This window comes from Buteo buteo, chromosome 25, assembly GCF_964188355.1.
Source record: "Buteo buteo chromosome 25, bButBut1.hap1.1, whole genome shotgun sequence".
NCBI classification, from domain to species: domain Eukaryota; kingdom Metazoa; phylum Chordata; class Aves; order Accipitriformes; family Accipitridae; genus Buteo; species Buteo buteo.
This window is the reverse complement of record NC_134195.1, coordinates 2190279-2209056: the sequence shown is the minus strand read 5'-3', so window position 1 is coordinate 2209056 and position 18778 is coordinate 2190279. Positions and strand designations below refer to the sequence as shown.

The 18778-nt window shown below is 36.8% G+C and overlaps 1 protein-coding gene across 1 annotated transcript in view; it reads left to right on the top strand.

Annotated features, from left to right (window-relative positions):
• Positions 1–18778, top strand: part of TUBGCP3 (tubulin gamma complex component 3) — a 53984-nt gene that overhangs the window by 12534 nt on the left and 22672 nt on the right. Inside the window, exons 3-9 of the mRNA XM_075057278.1 lie at positions 1300–1367; positions 4733–4810; positions 5423–5640; positions 8458–8630; positions 11172–11290; positions 13685–13810; positions 17324–17392. Of these exons, the coding sequence (XP_074913379.1) occupies positions 1300–1367; positions 4733–4810; positions 5423–5640; positions 8458–8630; positions 11172–11290; positions 13685–13810; positions 17324–17392 (851 nt within the window). The remainder of the gene's footprint in view (positions 1–1299; positions 1368–4732; positions 4811–5422; positions 5641–8457; positions 8631–11171; positions 11291–13684; positions 13811–17323; positions 17393–18778) is intronic.

Below are 18778 nucleotides of genomic sequence, written 5' to 3'. Positions count from 1 at the left end.
GAGCATCCTGGGAACTGGTGGAATTGTTTATGTGACTTACCTGATATTTCTTGCCTTCAGTTTCTCTACAAGTTTTCTGCAACCACTTTCTCAAAAATAAAACATTAGACTGTGACAGTGTAAATTATGTTGCAGTTACATTCCATTGTGCTGTATGCTGCTCTGAGTCAAGTGTTGCACTGTGTGAATCCAATGGGGATGTGATGCATTCTTCTGGAAAAGCCAAATACTGCTTTCAGCAGATTGTCTGCTCTACAGGAGAATGTCCAGAAACAGTTACTTGAACTACACTAATTAAATTAAAGATTCATATTGGAGCTTTGACTATTCAGTCAGGGAGATTGAATTAGGGTAACCAAAGTCAGTGGTTGTAACTGTTTTAAAATGCATGTGTATTTTTTCCTAATGCAGAGCTTCCACGTCTTGCTAATAGGCAAATAAGCCCATTAGAATGTCTCTAGATGCAAGTCCAAAACACTGGAATCTACAGTATACGCTTTCTGCATGATGAGTTTCTACATGCTTTGGGCCTATTGCCAGGAGTTTTGAAGAGAGCAATCTTCCATCATCTTCCTTCTCCCCAACTTCAGCTCGTAGGCTGATGTTAGTGTTCATGTAACAAGTGACTGGATATATCCTTCTAAATTTACACATATTTTGGAGTTACCGTGCAGGAAGTGACTTATTTGGCAAAGTGTACTTAGCAGTGGCTTTTGATGCTAATTAACAATTCTAACATTTAACAGCATTTTTTTATTATTAAGGTTTCTTCAGATGTTTTTGTTTTATCTTTCTTTTTTTTTTTTAAAACCTGGCTCTTTCTGATGTAACAAGGCTTTTCTGAAGACCTCTTAAAGCTCGAAGATGTTTTTCCTCTGAGCAAAGACTTCTGTTATGTAACTGGCAGTGATTGAGACTTATTTTTCTTAATATATAGAAGTGCGTGACCTTGGAATTCTGCTTGACTTCGAGCAAGTGGCATTACTACTTTTGTTTCTTGCTTTGATTGCCTAAAAATAGGAACATTTGCACTTAATTTTATGAAGGGCTTTATAGCATTCTTTAACACATATCTGCTTTCAGTTATGTTTTAATTCCCTAAACCTACAGAATGGCAGACTAGACTTTAAAAGGGCACTTATTTAAGAGGTGTATATTTTGATTGATCTAAGAAAAACAGGTACTTACATTGCATCACTTCTGATGCAAGAATTTTCAGGGCTGGAATGCAGATAACATGAAAACAGGAAAACTCTTATACTTCTTTCAAATTTTTAATCTATTTTTTTTTTTTAATAGTTGTGCGACAGAGAAGGGAAGCAGATGCTGCTTTGTTTTCAGAACTCTACAGAAAACTCAGTTCACAGGTAGTGTAATAATTGTATAAAGAATAAAGAAACTGAGGGCACACACATGCATCCTTCTGATGTTATAGAGTTGTTCTGGAGAGTGCTCAGGTCATTAACAGTATTTTTACTGAGAGGATGGTTGAATACTCGAACAGGTTGCCCAGGAAAGTTGTGTAGTCTCCATCCTTGGAGACAGTCAAAACCTGAGTGGACAGTCATGGGCAACATACTGTAGACGACCCTGCTTTGAGCAGAGGGGTTGGTTGGGCTAGACGATCTTCAGAGGTGCCTTCCAACATCAAGCATTTTGTAATTTCTGTGAAAAAGTTTACAAGTCAATTTTTTTTTTTTACTATGAGCTGTTTGCTATTAATTAGAAATTAATTTGGATTTAATTGTAAATCGGAAGAGAATTAAAGGATGCATTTTTAGTTTGAGTCCAGTTACATGACGGGGCTCTTCATATGAAGGAAGGAACTCTGTAAAAATAACTGTTCATTTTATATGTAAAACTGATGAATTTTCTCATCATTTATTTTACAGCAATGCCTTACAAGTATATTGATTTTATTAATCTAGGGTTCAAACAGTCCTCATGCTTCTGAATTTTTAAGTGCTCTAAGTCTTAATGTTGAAGGTTAAGAGTTTGCTGACTTTGATGGTTCTGCTAACCCTAGTGTTAATCAAAGAATACTGCATGTTGATATTCTGACAAAAGATGTTAGTGTATAGAAAGCCCATGATGCAAGAAGATGGACTAGGTGAAAGGGGGGAAAGATGCGGGGATAGAAATTCAGCTGATGTAGGTGGAAAATGACTGCTGCTAATCTGTTCTGGATTCTGCATAAAATTGAGTATTTAGCAAGGTAGAATGTGGTGGGCAGTAATAGAACAAGATTCCCAGTTGTCACTTGCACACACCTGATTTTTGACATCAAAATTCAGTTAATGTAAAAGATGATGCTTTCTATATCACAGGAAATTTGTCCTTATTTTGCCCTTTGTATTTAGGAGAAATGTTTTTCTCCCCTCTTCTGCTTTTTATTCATTAATTTATGTATAGATCTGATGGCTGAGTTTTACGGGACAATACTAAGATTTTAAGATGACAAAAAAGTGATTCTGTGGAGAGTATGACTAGTCAGAACTCGGTTATGCCCCTCCCCTCATCCATACTTAACTTGCCCATTAGTTTGTTAGCGCTTGGAGCTGAAGTTGTGTAACTTTTTCTGTTTTCCTTATCCTGTGGGTTTGTATATTGTTTGCATTGGTTTGTACAGTGGAGCAAGTGTCACTGGTTTGCAGACACCTGTTCTGATGACCTCAGCCATTTGTTTCAGCCTCTTCTTGCATGTATTACACTATGTGATCTTGTTCTTTTAATACAGGTTTTCTGTAACGTGTTTCTGTAGCTTACGTACTGTGTTGCCATGCCATTGCCTTGCGCAAGCAACATAGCTGCAGAGCATGATGGCTGTAAACTTGGAAACAAAATGCCTTGTCCGTGTTTGTATCAGTTTGGTTATTCTTCTGAATGTAATACAAGCTTACATCAGCTATCTCCTTGTATTTTGCTGCCTGTTCAAATGTTTGAGGTTCTTTTTACCTTCTGTATTGTTTTTTTCTGTGCTAGCGTCTTCTGTACATGAAATGGTATCATCTGAATACTGCCTTCTTTAAAATTCATACTATCAATTATTATTCAATCTGCTGTTAGGTTTATTACTAATGGTGGACAATCATTTCCTTTCCCTATGAGCTTAGGGAAGGGCACAGAAGGAATATGCGTTTCTTGAATCAATGAGGCTTTTTCTTCCTCCAGCAATTCTCTTGAAAGCAACTAGGAGAAAGAAAAAAGCTTGCGTGAATCTGTTTTAACTTCATTTCATCCATTACTCTAAAGAGAAAAGGAGGTCAGTGCTTATTTTAGTGGCAGCTTGCCAGTTGAGCAAACCGTGCGTCTTGAGGCACTTAGACTTACTCTATCCTGGCCCACACAAGCAGCGGTAATGTTGCTGCTCCTTCTTCATCAGCTGTTAATGAGTTGCTGGATTACTTACTTGCAACAGATGCAATACCTCTACTTTCTGCTTCTTGTTGAGATCAAAGCAGAAGATAATAAAATTCTGCTCTACATAATGATATAGAATGTCTCCTTCTATGCTTTTATGACAAATGTAGAGCTTTGATAGGTTTAGTTAGTGGGCTCTGTCCTGAAGAAAGAAATGTTCTATGGCCAAAATTCTTATACCATGTAACATATATGTGCAAAATGCATAGTTTGCAGGGAAACAGCAAAAATAGAAAAAGGTGAGAGTGAAAATGTGTTTAAAAAAGAGAATTTCAAAGTGACCTTGGAAGTGCTTTTTGCAAGACTGATAGCACTGAATTACGTTGCTTCATAAGGGACAGAATCTTTGTTGAATCTTGGTATGACTGAAGTTTTCTTTATATTCAGCATTGCTTAGTATTTCAGACAATAGCCTGATCAATATTGTGAGGGAACTTGTGTGAGTTTCTTTGTCTTACTCCACTACTTAATGTCCATTATGAGGTTCTATATCCCTGATCAATTCAGGTGCAAGGATGAGTGTCACAGAACTATGGAGTAATATATCTAGAAACATTTGCTTATCTAAAACAAAACATTTTGATATTGGCCATAATTCTTCTCTTCAAAGTGTTCTTTTTTGTAGCTTGGGCTTTAGCTTTGTTCTGTCTTCTGCTGTTAAGCTTTCTGCTGAGACCTAAAGTTGCTGCGAGTGTTATTCTAGCAGTCTGTATGTATCTGTCTATTTGCTAGAGACTATATTGCACATCCCTCAAGTTTCACATTAACAACGTGTCTATCCTAAGCTGTGAAAATTTTGGTAGCTCTCTTAAATGGCATTTAAAGTAATAGAAATTGAAACCTTCAAACTTTTGAAGCCTCCCTGTAAAGGACAGTGAAGGGGAAAGTGGAGAAAAGACAGTTCTTTGCTTAAGACTGTATCAAGAATTTTCCTTCTTCACCTTTAGGTTACAGTAGCATCCCTATCTGAGATGTTTTAAATGGTCAGAGTGTGTGGGAATGCTAGTAAAAGTTCAACTCTGTATAATCCTCTTTCTTAGAAGCTATGAATTTTAAATTGAGTGTACTTGCTGATCTCAGAGCAGGTGAGTTCATGATTTGAACACAGTGGAGAAAATTAATAAAATTAGCAATACAGAGGCTGCACTGCACATTCCCAGTTTTCTCAAGAATGTGGCTCTGAGTTGGTCTTATTTGTGTGGAAAATTGATTTATATGTGTACATGTTAGTAGGCTAGATAATAAAAAAAATACATTATTATCAAGAGTTAAACCAAACTCATTTCTGTTTGTCTTAATTTTTTTTTTAAAGGGCATTTTGAAAAATAAATGGTCAATACTCTACCTCCTGCTTAGCCTTAGTGAAGATCCACGTAAGCAGTCTAACAAGGTAAGTGAGGAGACCTTTGTTAGTTCTGAGAAATGGTCAATGTGTGTCACTTTAGATGTCATTAAGAATCACTATCTAGACTTGGAACCAACACCTCAGGTTGTGTTTGTGTGTGAGGCTGAAAGGAAGAACACACTTAAGTATCTGCAATTTTTTTCTGTGTAATTTTTCTGTGCTAAGTAAATGTAGAAATAAGAGCTGTCCAACATTTGTAGCTGAAGTTGTGACTTTATTAGGTGGTGGATTTTTTTATTTGCTTTCTGCTTGGTGGTGTAACGTCTGCTCATGTGCTAATGAGTTTGAAATGGAGTAGGGAGAGCAAAATTCCTCCTTTGGTTGCAGTTCTGCTAGCACCAAAGTGCTTTTTGCAGTTATTGCTAATGACAATTTGCAGACAAAAATAAGCTGTATTGCGAAAAGTACTTTTGCTCACTGTAAGGGACTTGCTTTTTTGTCATTATAATTGTAACAACAAATTTTTCTTTGCATAAATATGGTCTTCAGTTATTTTTAGTGTTGTTGAATATTACACTCCTGTTGTAAGACATGACTTAAAGCAACTCACAAATCTTTTTGTTTTATTCCTCCCTTTTCAAATCGTTTCCTTTTCAGGTATCAAGTTATGCCACGCTTTTTGCTCAAGCGTTGCCACGGGATGCTCACTCAACCCCTTATTACTATGCCAGGCCTCAAAGCCTTCCATTGAATTACCAGGACCGCAGTGCTCAGTCTGCCCAGAGTTCTGGCAGCATGGGGAGCAGTGGGATCAGCAGCATCAGCCTGTATGCCCTGAATGGGCCAACGCCAACTCCACAGTCACTGCTTCCAGGGTAAATTAAACTGTTTTACTTACAAATAGGTTTGGAGAAGGCTAGAGGTGATCTGCTTTTTTTTTCGTTGTTGTTGCTTTCTTTTTTCTCTCATTTTTCATTCCCCCACCCTCCCCATTTGTATGCCATTGGAAATTCTACTGTAGGTGCATAGAAACCGAGTTCCTTAGCTGAACAGTTCTGAATATCAGGTGCTGTTATATGATTATGTGAAGTCATAAATGGCTGGCCAAGCATATACATTCTTAAACTTAGCTATCTGCTGAACTGCTGATACTTTACTGGATCCACTCCTTTGGATTCTAGTGCCAAGTCCTTTTCCAAATTTCTCAGTTTTCTGAAACCCTTTAAAATAGTCTTTATCTTTCTTCCGTAAAAACCTTGGATTTAAAGTCCCCACTCAAGTTCATTTTACAAAGCATTGCTCAGCCAGTGTCAGATTAGTAGACTTAATATCCTCCATTTTCAAATGGGTGACCTTTCTTGCATGGTCTGACTTTGTTTTAAGCATGCTTGCAGCAGGTTGGCTGTTGTATTAAGCTGTCTCGCATCTTGAGTGGACAGGGTTTTTTTTGGAAAAAAAAAATTAGACAAGAGTTGACTAAAAAAAATTAACTGTTAGGAAAAAAAATCTTAAATCACCTACTGTTCAGCAGTGGTTTAATTGTCTGTTCATACCAAGGTGAATCTACATTTGGAAGTGAAACGTTAAAATACCAAATAGTTCAGATTTTTTATAGGTAAAACCTGGCCATTGTAAGCCATAAGATGATTACCCTAGTATTGACTTTGTTAAATAAGCTAACACAGAAAGTAACATGCTCAAAATCTGAGTCCTTCTTGTGCCATGGGATATCATGTTGTATTACCCCTGCAGCTCTACAAAGCCTGACAGAGATGCACTTCACAGAATTTATGTTATTGAGGGAAAATAAACATCCCTGTGAGAGGGAGTGGTTCAACAGGTTGATGGAGGTAGATCTTCCTCTCTGCTCAGTACTGGTGAGGACACATCTGAAATGCTGGGTCCAGTTATGGTACAGAAAAAGACATGGACGGAATGGAGGGAGTCTGGAGAAGGAGCCCCTAAACTAATTAAGGGGTTGGAGCACCTGACATGTGAGGGGAGGCTGTGAGAGCTGGGACTGTTCAGCCTGGAGGAGAAAAGGCTCAGGGGATCTTACCCACATGATTATACCTGGCCAGGGGAGTAGAGAAGACTGAGACAAACTTTTCTCGGTAGTGGCCAGGGAAAGGACAAGAGGTAATTGGCAAAACTTGTGAGATTGGGAATTACAGTTAACATAAGGGGAAAAAAAACTTCTTTTGCAGTGAGGTGGGCTGTGTGTTTGAGGGTGGGGGAATGTTGTGAAACACTGAAATGGATTGCCCAGAGAGGTTGTGTAGTCTCCATGCTTGAAAATATTCAAAACATGACTGGACAGTTCACCAGGTAACCTTCTCTAGTTGACCCTGCTTTGAGTAGGAGGGTTGGAGGAGGTGATCTCCAGACGTCCCTTCCAACCTCAACCTTTATATAATCCTGATACAGTATAGAAAGGTATGTCAATGAGGTTATTTCATATATCTACTTGCTTAAAAATATCAGCAGAACCTACCCTGTTCCTGACATATTCTTGGTCTGACCTGTTCAGGCTGTTCCATTTTATAGAAATTCACTGCTCTCTCTTTAGTCCTGTAGTCTGTGAGCTGGGCAACCCAGATTAGATCTTTCTTTGAGCTTCATTCCTCCTGAACTTCTCTTTATATATGTTTCCCTTTGTTTCTAGAGTACGTTCTTGAAGGGTAACAGCCTAAATTCAGTGTTGTACTCTAGTTGAGGCATTACAAATGCTAAGCACAACAGAGTTGCTCTGTCCTGCGGGCTGTGTTCTGTTCACTAGCTGCAATCATATAAGTACAATGTGTGACTATCCCATGAGTTACGATGTGGTGGTTGAGAGAGGAAAGGCATTCCTCAGCTTTTTTTACATGGACATTTGTGTTGCAATCTTGTTCCATCTCTCCCTGCAACTACTTTCACAGCTTTGTGGAATTAGTTTATTTTTTTAAATATGTGTTCATTTCCAAATGTTTACAACCAGTTGGGGGAGAGGGGAGGAATGGTCAGCCACAAAAATCCCTTGCAAATATTTTCAACTTTATTTTTCATTGTCATTATACAGAAATAATCAGAAAGTTACCTTCTAGTCTTAATATTTTTTACATTTAAGACTGTTTTTGTGAGAAGAATTGATAAGTTTGAGAGGAAGGGAGATCGGAGCTTGCCTAGATACTCCCTCCTTGATCACATCTTCAGGCACCTGATGCAAACTATCCTAAACAGTAGAGTAGCAGGAAAATGAACTTTCTCCTCCTTCTCTATTTTCCTTTAGTTCTTTGACATGTAACTACAGTTTCAAGTAGTAACAGAACTTCAATATTTGTTGTTTATTATGACTGTTGTTTATTATTATTATAGTTGTAACTTCACTTTTAATCCATTTCAGCATGTCTACACAGTTCAGTGTGAACAAAGCCAATCTTTGATATGAAGTCATATTTGACAAATTTGTAGCTCTTTTCTTTTATACAGGTTGGGGGGGGGTTGGTGTAGGCTTATAGGAAGCAATAAATTGCTTGTATGTTCTGCACCTTTTTAAGGTTCCTTCATTAAAAAAAACACCCACAAACAAAACATCCACAAAACCCCCCCACCTCAAGTTTGGGGCATTTTTCAGAATTTGCATACCCCAACCCAGGTGATGGGTATAGAATCAAAGTTTTTAAAGATGTTTCTTCCTTTTGTCTGTTTAGACAATCCTATCAAGCTCCAGGCGTTGGAGACTGCCTCCGTCAGCAATTAGGGTCACGTCTGGCATGGACTCTAACTGCAAGCCAGCCTTCTTTACAAAGCACTACCTCAAAAGGCTTTTCAAATGCTGTCTCCCGTGGTGTGCCAAGGTCAAGGCGAGAAGGGGATACAAGTGGTGAGCAAAGATGTTAAAGATAACTTATTACAATTGTTACCTATATCCTCCATTACTTTTTAATGATTTTGAAGTAGTTTCGTAGCATGTTGAATTTTTTGAGTGTTTTGCTAGAATGTATTCGATAGGATAGAAGCAAATATGCAAGACTAGTATATTTGGCCACAATCTTTTTGGCTGGTTGTTAATTTCTTTTTGCAGTGGTTGGTTTGATAATGTGTTCTGGTCCTCTTAAAAGACTGACTTCATTGCAGTGTTTGTCAGAATCACATGATTGTGGTCTGTTGAGTAATGATCAGTCTTTTGATGATCAGAAGATGCTACTGCTTTTAGAGAGTCAGAAGGGGAGCTCATTGAATAGATCTTGTTGAAACAGACTCATTGATTTGTAATTCTGTCTTTTAAAATTTGGAAATACACACTAGAATATAGAACTCAACTTTTTTCTTCATATTAGCACACTGTTTATGGTGGTTGTATTTAGAGCAATTGACATAAAAAATATTGTCGATAAATAAAAATTAGATAAATATTACTAATTTATTTTCTTGATTAAGTGGCTGTAAACTTGAAACTGATGCCTAGAGGATCTATTCTGAATTTACACAAGTGTAGCTAAGGAGCAATTGTTTAACAGATGATCTCTGTGGCAATTGTGTAAGTTTCAACCCACTCTACTTTTACTGTAAAAGTGGGAGACTTTTCCAAGTAAGAGAGCTAACAGCAGATGTTGTCATCCTACAGTGCTGTTACTCTCTGGCAAAGAAAGATAAGAGATGTGGGGTTTTATGCTGGGAGTTTTTTTGTTTTTTTAAATAACTCCTGTATAACAAAGTGTGGATAGTTAGAAGCTAAAATACAGCCTATCTGCCAGCCCCTGCATCTTTATGAGTAACAGTGCACAAAGCAAGAGCTTATAGACCAGAGTTATACTGGTATATCTGAGGGCAGCATTTGGCATTTAGAACCTAATTAACAATACTGTTGACGTGCAAGAGGACGCATGTCTGTATATGTATATAAATATTCATAAGTATATACTCTTTTTATATATATGATGGGTATAATATATATAAATACAGAAAAAAAAAAAGTAAAATCTAGCACTGCCTCTTATTTTTGTTATACTAATTGCCATAAAGAACAAGAAACTTGTTTCATTCAGTCAGCCAGCAGCTGTGACTCTTGATTCTTATGTGGTATGGTTATAAGGACTGATAGTTGTCTTAAATGTAGTCACTTGTTGATGTAGAACTAGAAGTAGGACTGCATTCAGAATATAAAAGGCTATTGTCAAGAAGATACAGTTCTATGAATATGAATTTCTGCTTAGTAAAAGGGTTGGGTTTATTTCTTCTAAAGTTGGTTGCTGTTAATTGGAGATTTCTTATTGCTACACCTGCACAGACAGTATAATCAAGAGCATTGCATGGTTGATACTAATACCTGTTGTACTATTTACCAATTAAAGAAACGTGCACTTGAATCTTTTACCATTTCACTAAGAGTTCCTAAAGGGGACTAGCTACTCTTGTCCACATCTTAGTATTATGAGGGGAGTCTGAGTTTTAAACAGCATCTTGAGGTGATGGCTACTTTTGCCAAAATAAGAGTAGAATTTATTTTTTTTGTTGTTTTTATTCTGAGAAAGTGGATTGTTGGGGAGGCAAACTGATGAAGGTAAGAGTGCTGTCAAATTTGGGAGAAGCATGTTGTAGCATCTCAGTTTCTGGACAGTTGTTGTTGAAATTGTTTCATTCTTGATATCTTAAATGTAAGTTACAAAAGCAGATGGTGCTGTTTTGCCCAGAAAAGGTGGGTGTAGTTGCAATGGCCTGCACAGCACTTTTTCAATCTTCTGTTTCCTTTAAATCAATAAATATCCTAAATCTCAAACATAATCTAACCTCTAACTAGAAATATGAGCTAGAAGCAAACTGTATGCTGCAACAGCAAAAACTTTACTAAATCAAAGGTATATCTATCTTCAGAAACAGTATTTATGCTTTTCTGTTTGCCAGCTCTATAGCTGTTATGCAGCTGGCAGTCTGGTTTTGATCAATCTTTTCACTGAGCAGTGGCCTATGTGATTATTAAACAAGCAGTTCTTCCTTCTGGATTAACTCTGTTGTTTTCCTAGCTGAATGTATAAGAGATTATTCTGTAAGTCCCATTTAACAGCTTCAGCTGTTTGTTTGAAGAAAGGTAATGTTATTGTGATGCTTGCCTCAGAACTTGCACTAGTGATTGAATCAGTTTAAGAACTGGCTGAAGTGGTGGTTAAAATATTACATGCCCTGTGTCGTCCAAGCTGACCTGCTCTGAGAGAATCCCAGCTATTGGTAGAGGCAGGTAAAGGGAATTCTTGGCTTTCCTATCAGGTTGTTTAGAGGACTTAAAACATTTCTTTACAGTTTATAAACACAGGCTTTCTCTCTTCTTTTTTTGGCTAGGCTTCTAAATAGCTTTTTGAAGTTGTACTCAAGCCTAATTGTCCCAACAAATCTAAATACTGGTTGTTGTTTTTTTTTTTCTTTCTAGGCTCTGTTGAAATAACCGAAGCAAACCTTGTAAGAGATGTTTTGTATGTCTTCCAGGGAATAGACGGCAAAAACATCAAAATGTGCAATTCTGAAAATTGCTATAAAGTGGAGGGAAAGGTACTAATACTGTGACAATATGACAGTCCTGAAATGGTGGGGAATTGATTTTGGGCCATTTTGTGTGCCAAGAGCACAGTAGACTTATCTTAATGTTGATAACTGAACTAATTTTCTTTTCTCCACCGTAATAATAGCAGAAAGTGAAATGTATAATTGTTCCCCTTGTTACTTTACAGTGACATTTAGGGCTGCTTAGTGGAGGGAAAAATGGAAAACTTAAATCTTGTTAAATCAGTTAAGAATCTGTTTATTAACAGGATTTAAGGATGTCATTCTCTGTACGTGTAGATGCTGCAAAGTTTGTAATTCCTCAACACCTTCACTGAGTTAATTATGTTCCATGTACAAGTTAGATTATATATGGCAAAGGGAAGGTAGCATAATAGATTTTTCTAGAGGAATGTGGAGGAAACTTAGTCAGTGATTGCAAAACTGGCACTATGGGTTTCATTAATTTTCTGTGTAGCTTTCATATCAAATAGGCTAATTTGAGGTGGAAAAACTGTTTTAGTTTGAATTCCTAAATCTGTTAATACAGGGAGTTTGATTATTCAGGTGGTTTGTGGTCAATAATGCTTTCTCCTGAGAACTTTGTGTCTTCAGTTATTTTTTTGAAGTCAGTTGTCTTCCATCCTTCTTCCTTATGGGCACTTGTAGTGAGCTAGTGGACCCAGTGAAGGTGAAATTATTTGACTGACTAGAGCTGCAGCTGGAACTTTTTCTGATAAACAAGGAGGACCAAGCTCATACCTCCTCTAGCTGTGTAGACTGCATGTTAGGCAAAATAGTAGTCAAAGCATGTAGTTTTCCCTCAGCTGCACAAAGAAAGTGTCATTGTACATAATCTGTTTTTTACAGAAAGAAACATGCTTTCCAAGCTGTTATTCTTGCCTGAATGTTTTCTAATGTCAGTGTTAATATTAGGTCTGTTGGTGACATGTAGCACTGTATAAGCTAGCAGCTTCTGATTTGATCTAAAAGATACAAATGTAATAACACTAAGCCAATTTTGCTTGTTCCTCATTTGATTCCAGAGGATGTGTATTGTACTTACTGCTTGCCAAGTACTGCATAGTTGCAGAATTCTAAATAGTTCTTATGTCATCTCTGGTTTTAGCTGTGGGCAATTTAACTGTGTCCAATTATGCTTGTTTGAGCTAGAATATATCCTACAGATGTTGTTCAAGAAGTTAAAGCTGTGCCTCTGTAGCTAAAGAAGAGGGCAAGGGATGGAAATCTGGTCTTGTAACCAAATGCTGCTGCCTGGTTCAAGCCCACGCTGCTGCAGCTAACGCACTCTGTATCTGATTTTTATCTTAGAGAATGCCTCTACTGCTAACTAAAAGGCTTAATGAATGAGCTTGATTTCTAGTTCTTTGGCAATCCATGTAGCTTGTTAGTGCGCTTGCTTTGGTTTGGACTGTTCCAGCTGGCTCTTCAAGTTAAAATTGACTGTAGAGGTGGGATAGGCACAATTGCTGTGGGCAAAACTCAATTTCTGCCTCTTGGCCTTATGTATCAGTCAGATTGTTTTGGGGGTTTTTGTCCAATAAATTTTTGAGAACTTCATGATGGTGGTTTTGGTTAATGTGAAGGAATGTGGTAGAAGCAAATCTCAAGAAGGAAGAACAGTGTCTTATGTGTTGGTAATTTAAAGGAAGAAATGTGCTGATTGAGATAAAAATAGTAGTAGTAGTTAAATATGGTGTTGGAACTAAGGCAGACTTGCAGGGTGAAGTGAGATACCTGGTGTAAGAAAAGTAGAAGCAGACTAGGAATCTCAGAGGGGTACGTGATTAAATAGTTTATAAAATCTGTTGCTGGTGCATCAGACTTAAACTTGGAATTTGGATTCTGTAAGTTTCGGTTCCTGATACCTAGTTTGGCGTTGGGTCATTTGTCTTCTGTTAAAGGTTTGTTTCACAAGTAGTAGTAGCTAATTATTTTCTCTAGGTTTCTTCATTAGTTTCAGTAGTTGACTCCTAGTGCTCTAATATTTTCAGTCTTGCTGATTATCACGATAAGATGAAGTGTGATTCTGCATCATAAAATTACAGATTTCTTCCTCTTTTTCTGAAGACTTTTTTGTTACTTCCATAATTGCCTAATGTAAAAAGAGTGTATGAATACTGTTATTTTAAGATTTCCAAGAGGGAAGGTCACAAAGTTGCTAGTAGTTTGTTGCTGCTGCCTTTTCAATGCTTATGTGTATAAATGTAATGCTACTTACATGGTTATCTGCTTTTTTGGCACTATTTCTGCTGTAGAATATAAAATGATTGTTTCCTGAACTGGCTTGTCTTATGAGAAAGAGGGGCTTTTGTGAAGAAACAAGTATTGGCATGGTAGATTTGACTTAATTGCAAGTTATTGTTTCTGTTAACTTTGTAGGTGAGCTTGTCCAAATCTCTCAGAGATACTACAAGTAGACTTGCAGAGTTGGGATGGCTACATAATAAAATAAGAAAATACACAGACCAGAGAAGCTTGGATCGTGCGTTTGGACTTGTGGGACAGGTAGGTCAGCTAAAAAATTGTAGCAAGATCAATATTTTGGTCTTGATTCCCTTAGAAACTGCTGAGTAAATGCAGTACTAGAATAATGCGTAAACTTTGGAGCTTGGATCATTCATCCCTTGATTTACTCCTTTTATGGACTGCCACTTTTGGTATGGGTCATGGTCTGAAGGCAAGGGAAAGGCATGTGCTCATCCTGGTCGTAAGAAGGAGTTGTCCCTGTCATTTGTAGCTGGAAAGTCTCATGCATAGATTTCTTTTCTTAATCTCCTTTTTTTAAAAATTTTTTTAAGTACTCATGCATGTTTATAAACAAAAATATTGCTTAAATGGGATGGTAGCATCCCTGAGCTAATTGATCACCAATTCAGTTGTTAGTGACCTATGCAGGAGACACTCTTGTCAGCTAATGTTGATGTTTGTGTGTTAATACTGCACTAACTTAGATAAAATGCAAATACCCCGTTATCTTCTGCCCTTTCTTTTGAATACAGCATCAAAAGAATATTAATTTTTGTTTTTATAGGTTTCATCATCATGATTTGTAGTCTACAGTAACTTCACAGCTGCTGTAATACCCAAAACCACATTTACTGCTAAGGCATTCCCGTTTCCTCTCACTTGCTCCCTCTGTAAAACTGGATATTATCCCTTCTGAGTCGACAGAAATGTTATCCTTGCCTCTAGCCATAACATCCTACCTAATCTGCCAAGAAATTGAAGTGCTTCTCCCTTCAATCTAATTTTTCTTAAGAGGTCAGTAGAGACACTGTAGTGCTTCCTACTTTTCTAATGTTTTATTCTGTTCCCTTCTGTCTCTTATTCTACGTAACCCTTTTAGTTACACATAAATAATAATTTTTCTAGTGATCCAATGCTGATTTCCATGTTTTATATAGTAGTGCTACTGTATATGCATTTTCTTCAGACTCTCCCCCTTATATCTGGGTGAAGTTTCTTATACTTTATCTAGTAGCTTCCTGCTTATGCTTATTTTTACTGTCTCTGGCTTTAACCTTCAAGTTTACAGCAAGGGGAGAACTTTAATTCTTCAGTGAATTTAAATGTGCAGTATCTTAGCTACCATATGCAGGTTTCAGATCCTGTGCAGAGGGCTGTGCAGTTAGCTAGCTGAATCTGCATAGCTCTAATGCTGTTAATTTTGCTTGAGGCAAGCACATATATATATATATTTCTAGGACATAAGTGTACAAATAAAAACATATGTTCTACTCCTGCTGTCAGTATCTGGGCAAAAAGTATATACCATTGCTTTTCACGGCTTTTATAGCTGACAATTTCAGGTGCTGCACATTGTGCATTAAGAATTTAGCACAAGAATATATTGTGCGTTCTAAAGCATCTCTTGCCTAATGTTTTAAAAGAATGCTTGCGTAAACCCCTGTTTAAACCACATGTAGGATAAAATGTCTGTCACCTCTTTTATTATGATTCTGGTGGCTGTTTCTATCATGCAAAATGTCAGGTATTGACAATTATTAGGAGTAGAGATATAACAATATACTACACTTTAACATTATATTCTTCTACCTTTGCTGCTTAGTATCTAAGTTCTACTTTGTCCTCAGAAAGCAAAACGAATTATCAGCAATGAAATATAACTTGCCTTATATTTTGACATTTTGCCCATTTAAATCTAGTTGAGGTAGTGGGCATTTTAATTTTTTTCTCTTGAACAAGCATTCTGTTTTCTTCCTGAATTCTCTTTTGCTGTAGACCAAAGCAGAATTCTAGGATAATGTCCAGTTTTCCATAACAGTTTGGGAAACAAAAAGCTGTAGTTTGTGATGCAGGAATTGGCACTGGATGTAAATTTTAACTTCTAAGGCTTCTCTGAAAAGTTGATGGCCAGTTAGATCCTAAATCATTTTGGCTACTGAAGTCAGTGATTACTGTTCTTACTTTTTGAGTAGATGTATAGTGCCTTTGAATGTTTTCTTGAAGGCTCTACTCTGCCCTCTATCTTGGCAAGTGCTACTTTAATAGGTTCAAAAATGTACTGAAGAAGCAAGTGAGAAGAAATAAAAAGTGGAGTTACACCTAAGGGGATTTCTTTTTGCCCTTCAGTATCCCCTGGAATAAAATGAATTTCAAATTTCTTTCTAATTTATAACATTGAGTTGAAGAAAGGAACTGTCTTTCCTTGTAAAGGATACAATGGCAAGATTAATCACATTTTTTGGGAGGGGGGCGGGGCTTCTTAGCCTCTTAGCAGGTAGGCCTCTTAGCAGGAAAAAAGATTTATTTTCTCCTTGTGCTTGTAGTAATGATTTCTCCCTTCTACACACTCTAGTGAATAAATATTTTACTTTAAGCTCTTGGGTTCTTTTTGTGAGGCTGTCCATATTTTTTCCAAATTACTTTGACTGTGATGATTTTAAAAGGGGTTGAGGGGAGTGTCCTGGGGAATTTACCTATTTTAATGGATTTTTAAAAATAGGATCAAAATCATTAGCTGAGAATTAGGTAAGGAATTGGTTCTGAAGAATTTGTGTGTGTGCACAGAAGTACTTTTCAAAAAACCAAAAAATTTTCAAACCCCCCAAAAGTGCTTAAAGTCCAAAATTTTCAACTCAGTCCAGAATTAATGAGCCATATTCTTAATTTGGTTTTAGAAAATATTTTGCAGGATTTTTTTTTTTGTCTGTGTTTTAGGTTAAGTTTATTACAAAAACAAAGCAAAACCCCAGGACCCCAAACTGTGGAAAACTATCTGTTACTAACCAAGTATTCTTTCAGGAATTATTTTTAAAATAACCCAAAGTAGCTGTGCTTAGAACTGTTTTATGAAGAATTTTTGGTTTAGTTCAGGCCTGTTAACTTCTGCACATTTTACAGATTTCTTAGGATATACTTAGTGTTATTCATTTGTTCCATGTTAAGTGAAGAATTGTATATGACTGTCAATTGATAAAAAGCCAGAAATTTAGAGTACTTGATCCAGCAGCATTTACTGGGAGTATTCTTTTGAGCATTGTGTTTTCTTGTTCATGTCATATAGTCTATACTGTAAATATAATGATGGTTGCCTGACTTCTGTGTTCTTAGAGGCCTTCCTGAAATTGAAACTCTTATTACTTTACTACATGCTGTATGCTACATAATTATTAAAGACGATTTCTTCTGGGTCATGTTATGATTTGCACATCCCTATGGTAATTATTAATGTCTTTATTGAGGTGATACATCTATCTGGAGAGTTATGCTTATCATAGTTTGTTGATAGAATTAAGACAGCAAGAAACAGAAAGTCACTTGACAGTGTGTATATATTCTTGGAAAAGGCCTGTGTATCTCGTAGGGAAGCATTTATACATTGGCCAGTTTTCTAAGAGTTGGCTTTTGTGCTGAAACTTGTAGCTCGATTCCTCTTAGGAAATTTCTAACTACCTTCACAGTGTGGTGATAGAATAAAAGTTATTCTAGATTAAACCAGAAAGATTTTTCCTGATTTTTTTTTTCTTTTTTCTTTTTCTCTTATTTCTCTTACAGAGTTTTTGTGCAGCCTTACATCAGGAACTTAAAGAATACTACCGACTTCTGTCTGTTTTACATTCTCAGGTAAGTTAAGTGGTTCTTGTTTAACTTTCTTATTTTGCTTTACATTATCTGAGCATCTCCTAAAAGGTATACCTAGGTATCCCATTAGAAAGGGAAGGATGTACAGCAATTTCTACTGACGATTTCTAACCTGTACATTTCTTACTCTTTGGATGTATGTACCAATGAATATTTTTCTCTTAGAAATTCACTGTTATTTGATGTATTACCTAAGCAAGGGATATAATGTGTATTTCTAAGCCTCTGTCCCTTTTTTTGCATCCTTTTTGTTGGTTTCATCTTGTGTGATATCTTTATCATTCAAATCCCAAACAGCATGATACATCTTTGAAGAGAGGAAAAAAAAAATCTTTCTGTATTTCAAGCAATGTGTGGTTCAGCAATTAGTAACAACAGTTCCAACTTTTTGTTCTGTCTGGGGCAGTTTGTGCGTTTTCCTTGTCGCTTCCATTGTATTGAGAGAGTAAGATGTTTCAGTATGTTTTTTCTGTGATGTATAGACCAGCTCGGTGCTGATAATGTTGCAGTTTGTCCACAAATATTTATAGGTATGTGCGCCTAGATGCTAGCTCTAAAATAAAAATTAGATTTTTTTTTTCTTCTGCTTACTTTTTTTTTTATATGGGACTTTCAAGGAGTTCATTATTTGTAATTGAGAAAAATTTATTCTGAGAATTGACCTAAAGTTAAATTAAAATGCCATTTAAAATTCATTCAAAAAAATCTGTAGTTTAAGTCATAGGTTTCTGTAAACTTTTTCAAGGCATCTATTCCTTTTGTCTCACTTGCAGTTCTTTAACACTCTTGACTTTTGGAATGCCTGCCATACATACTTTTTGCTTGTTTTTCCTGGCTACTATCCAGTTACTCTTTTTGTAATTATTTCCTGCTCTGTCCAAAATACGTTTGCTCTCTTGGTTTGTTGGAGCTTTGATTTATTCTAACTTCTGAAACTTCTTGACCGTGAAAATATTTATGACTTCTTTGAAATGCAGCTTCCTCTTACCTTTTCTGTTCCACTAAACCTTCCAAAAGAAGAGATGAGTCTGGTAGGAGGAGAAGCATGTAAGGGGAAAACGAAAGGAAAGTTCTGGCATCCCTTGTTTTCAAACTGCATTTGCCTTTGTGGTGGGTTGACCCTGGCCAGTAGCCAAACACCCATCCAGCCTCTCGCTCACCCCTGTCTCTTGAGGAACGGGGAGGAAATAGAAGGAAGGCAAAAAGACAAGTCAATCAAGTTAGTGACAGTTTAATAGGGAAAGCAAAAGCTGTGCGTGCAAGCAAAGCAAAGTAAGGAATTCATTCACTACTTGCCATCAGCAGGCAGATATCCAGCCACTTCCTGGCAAGCAGAGCCTCAGCACACTGAACGCTTGCTTGGGAAGA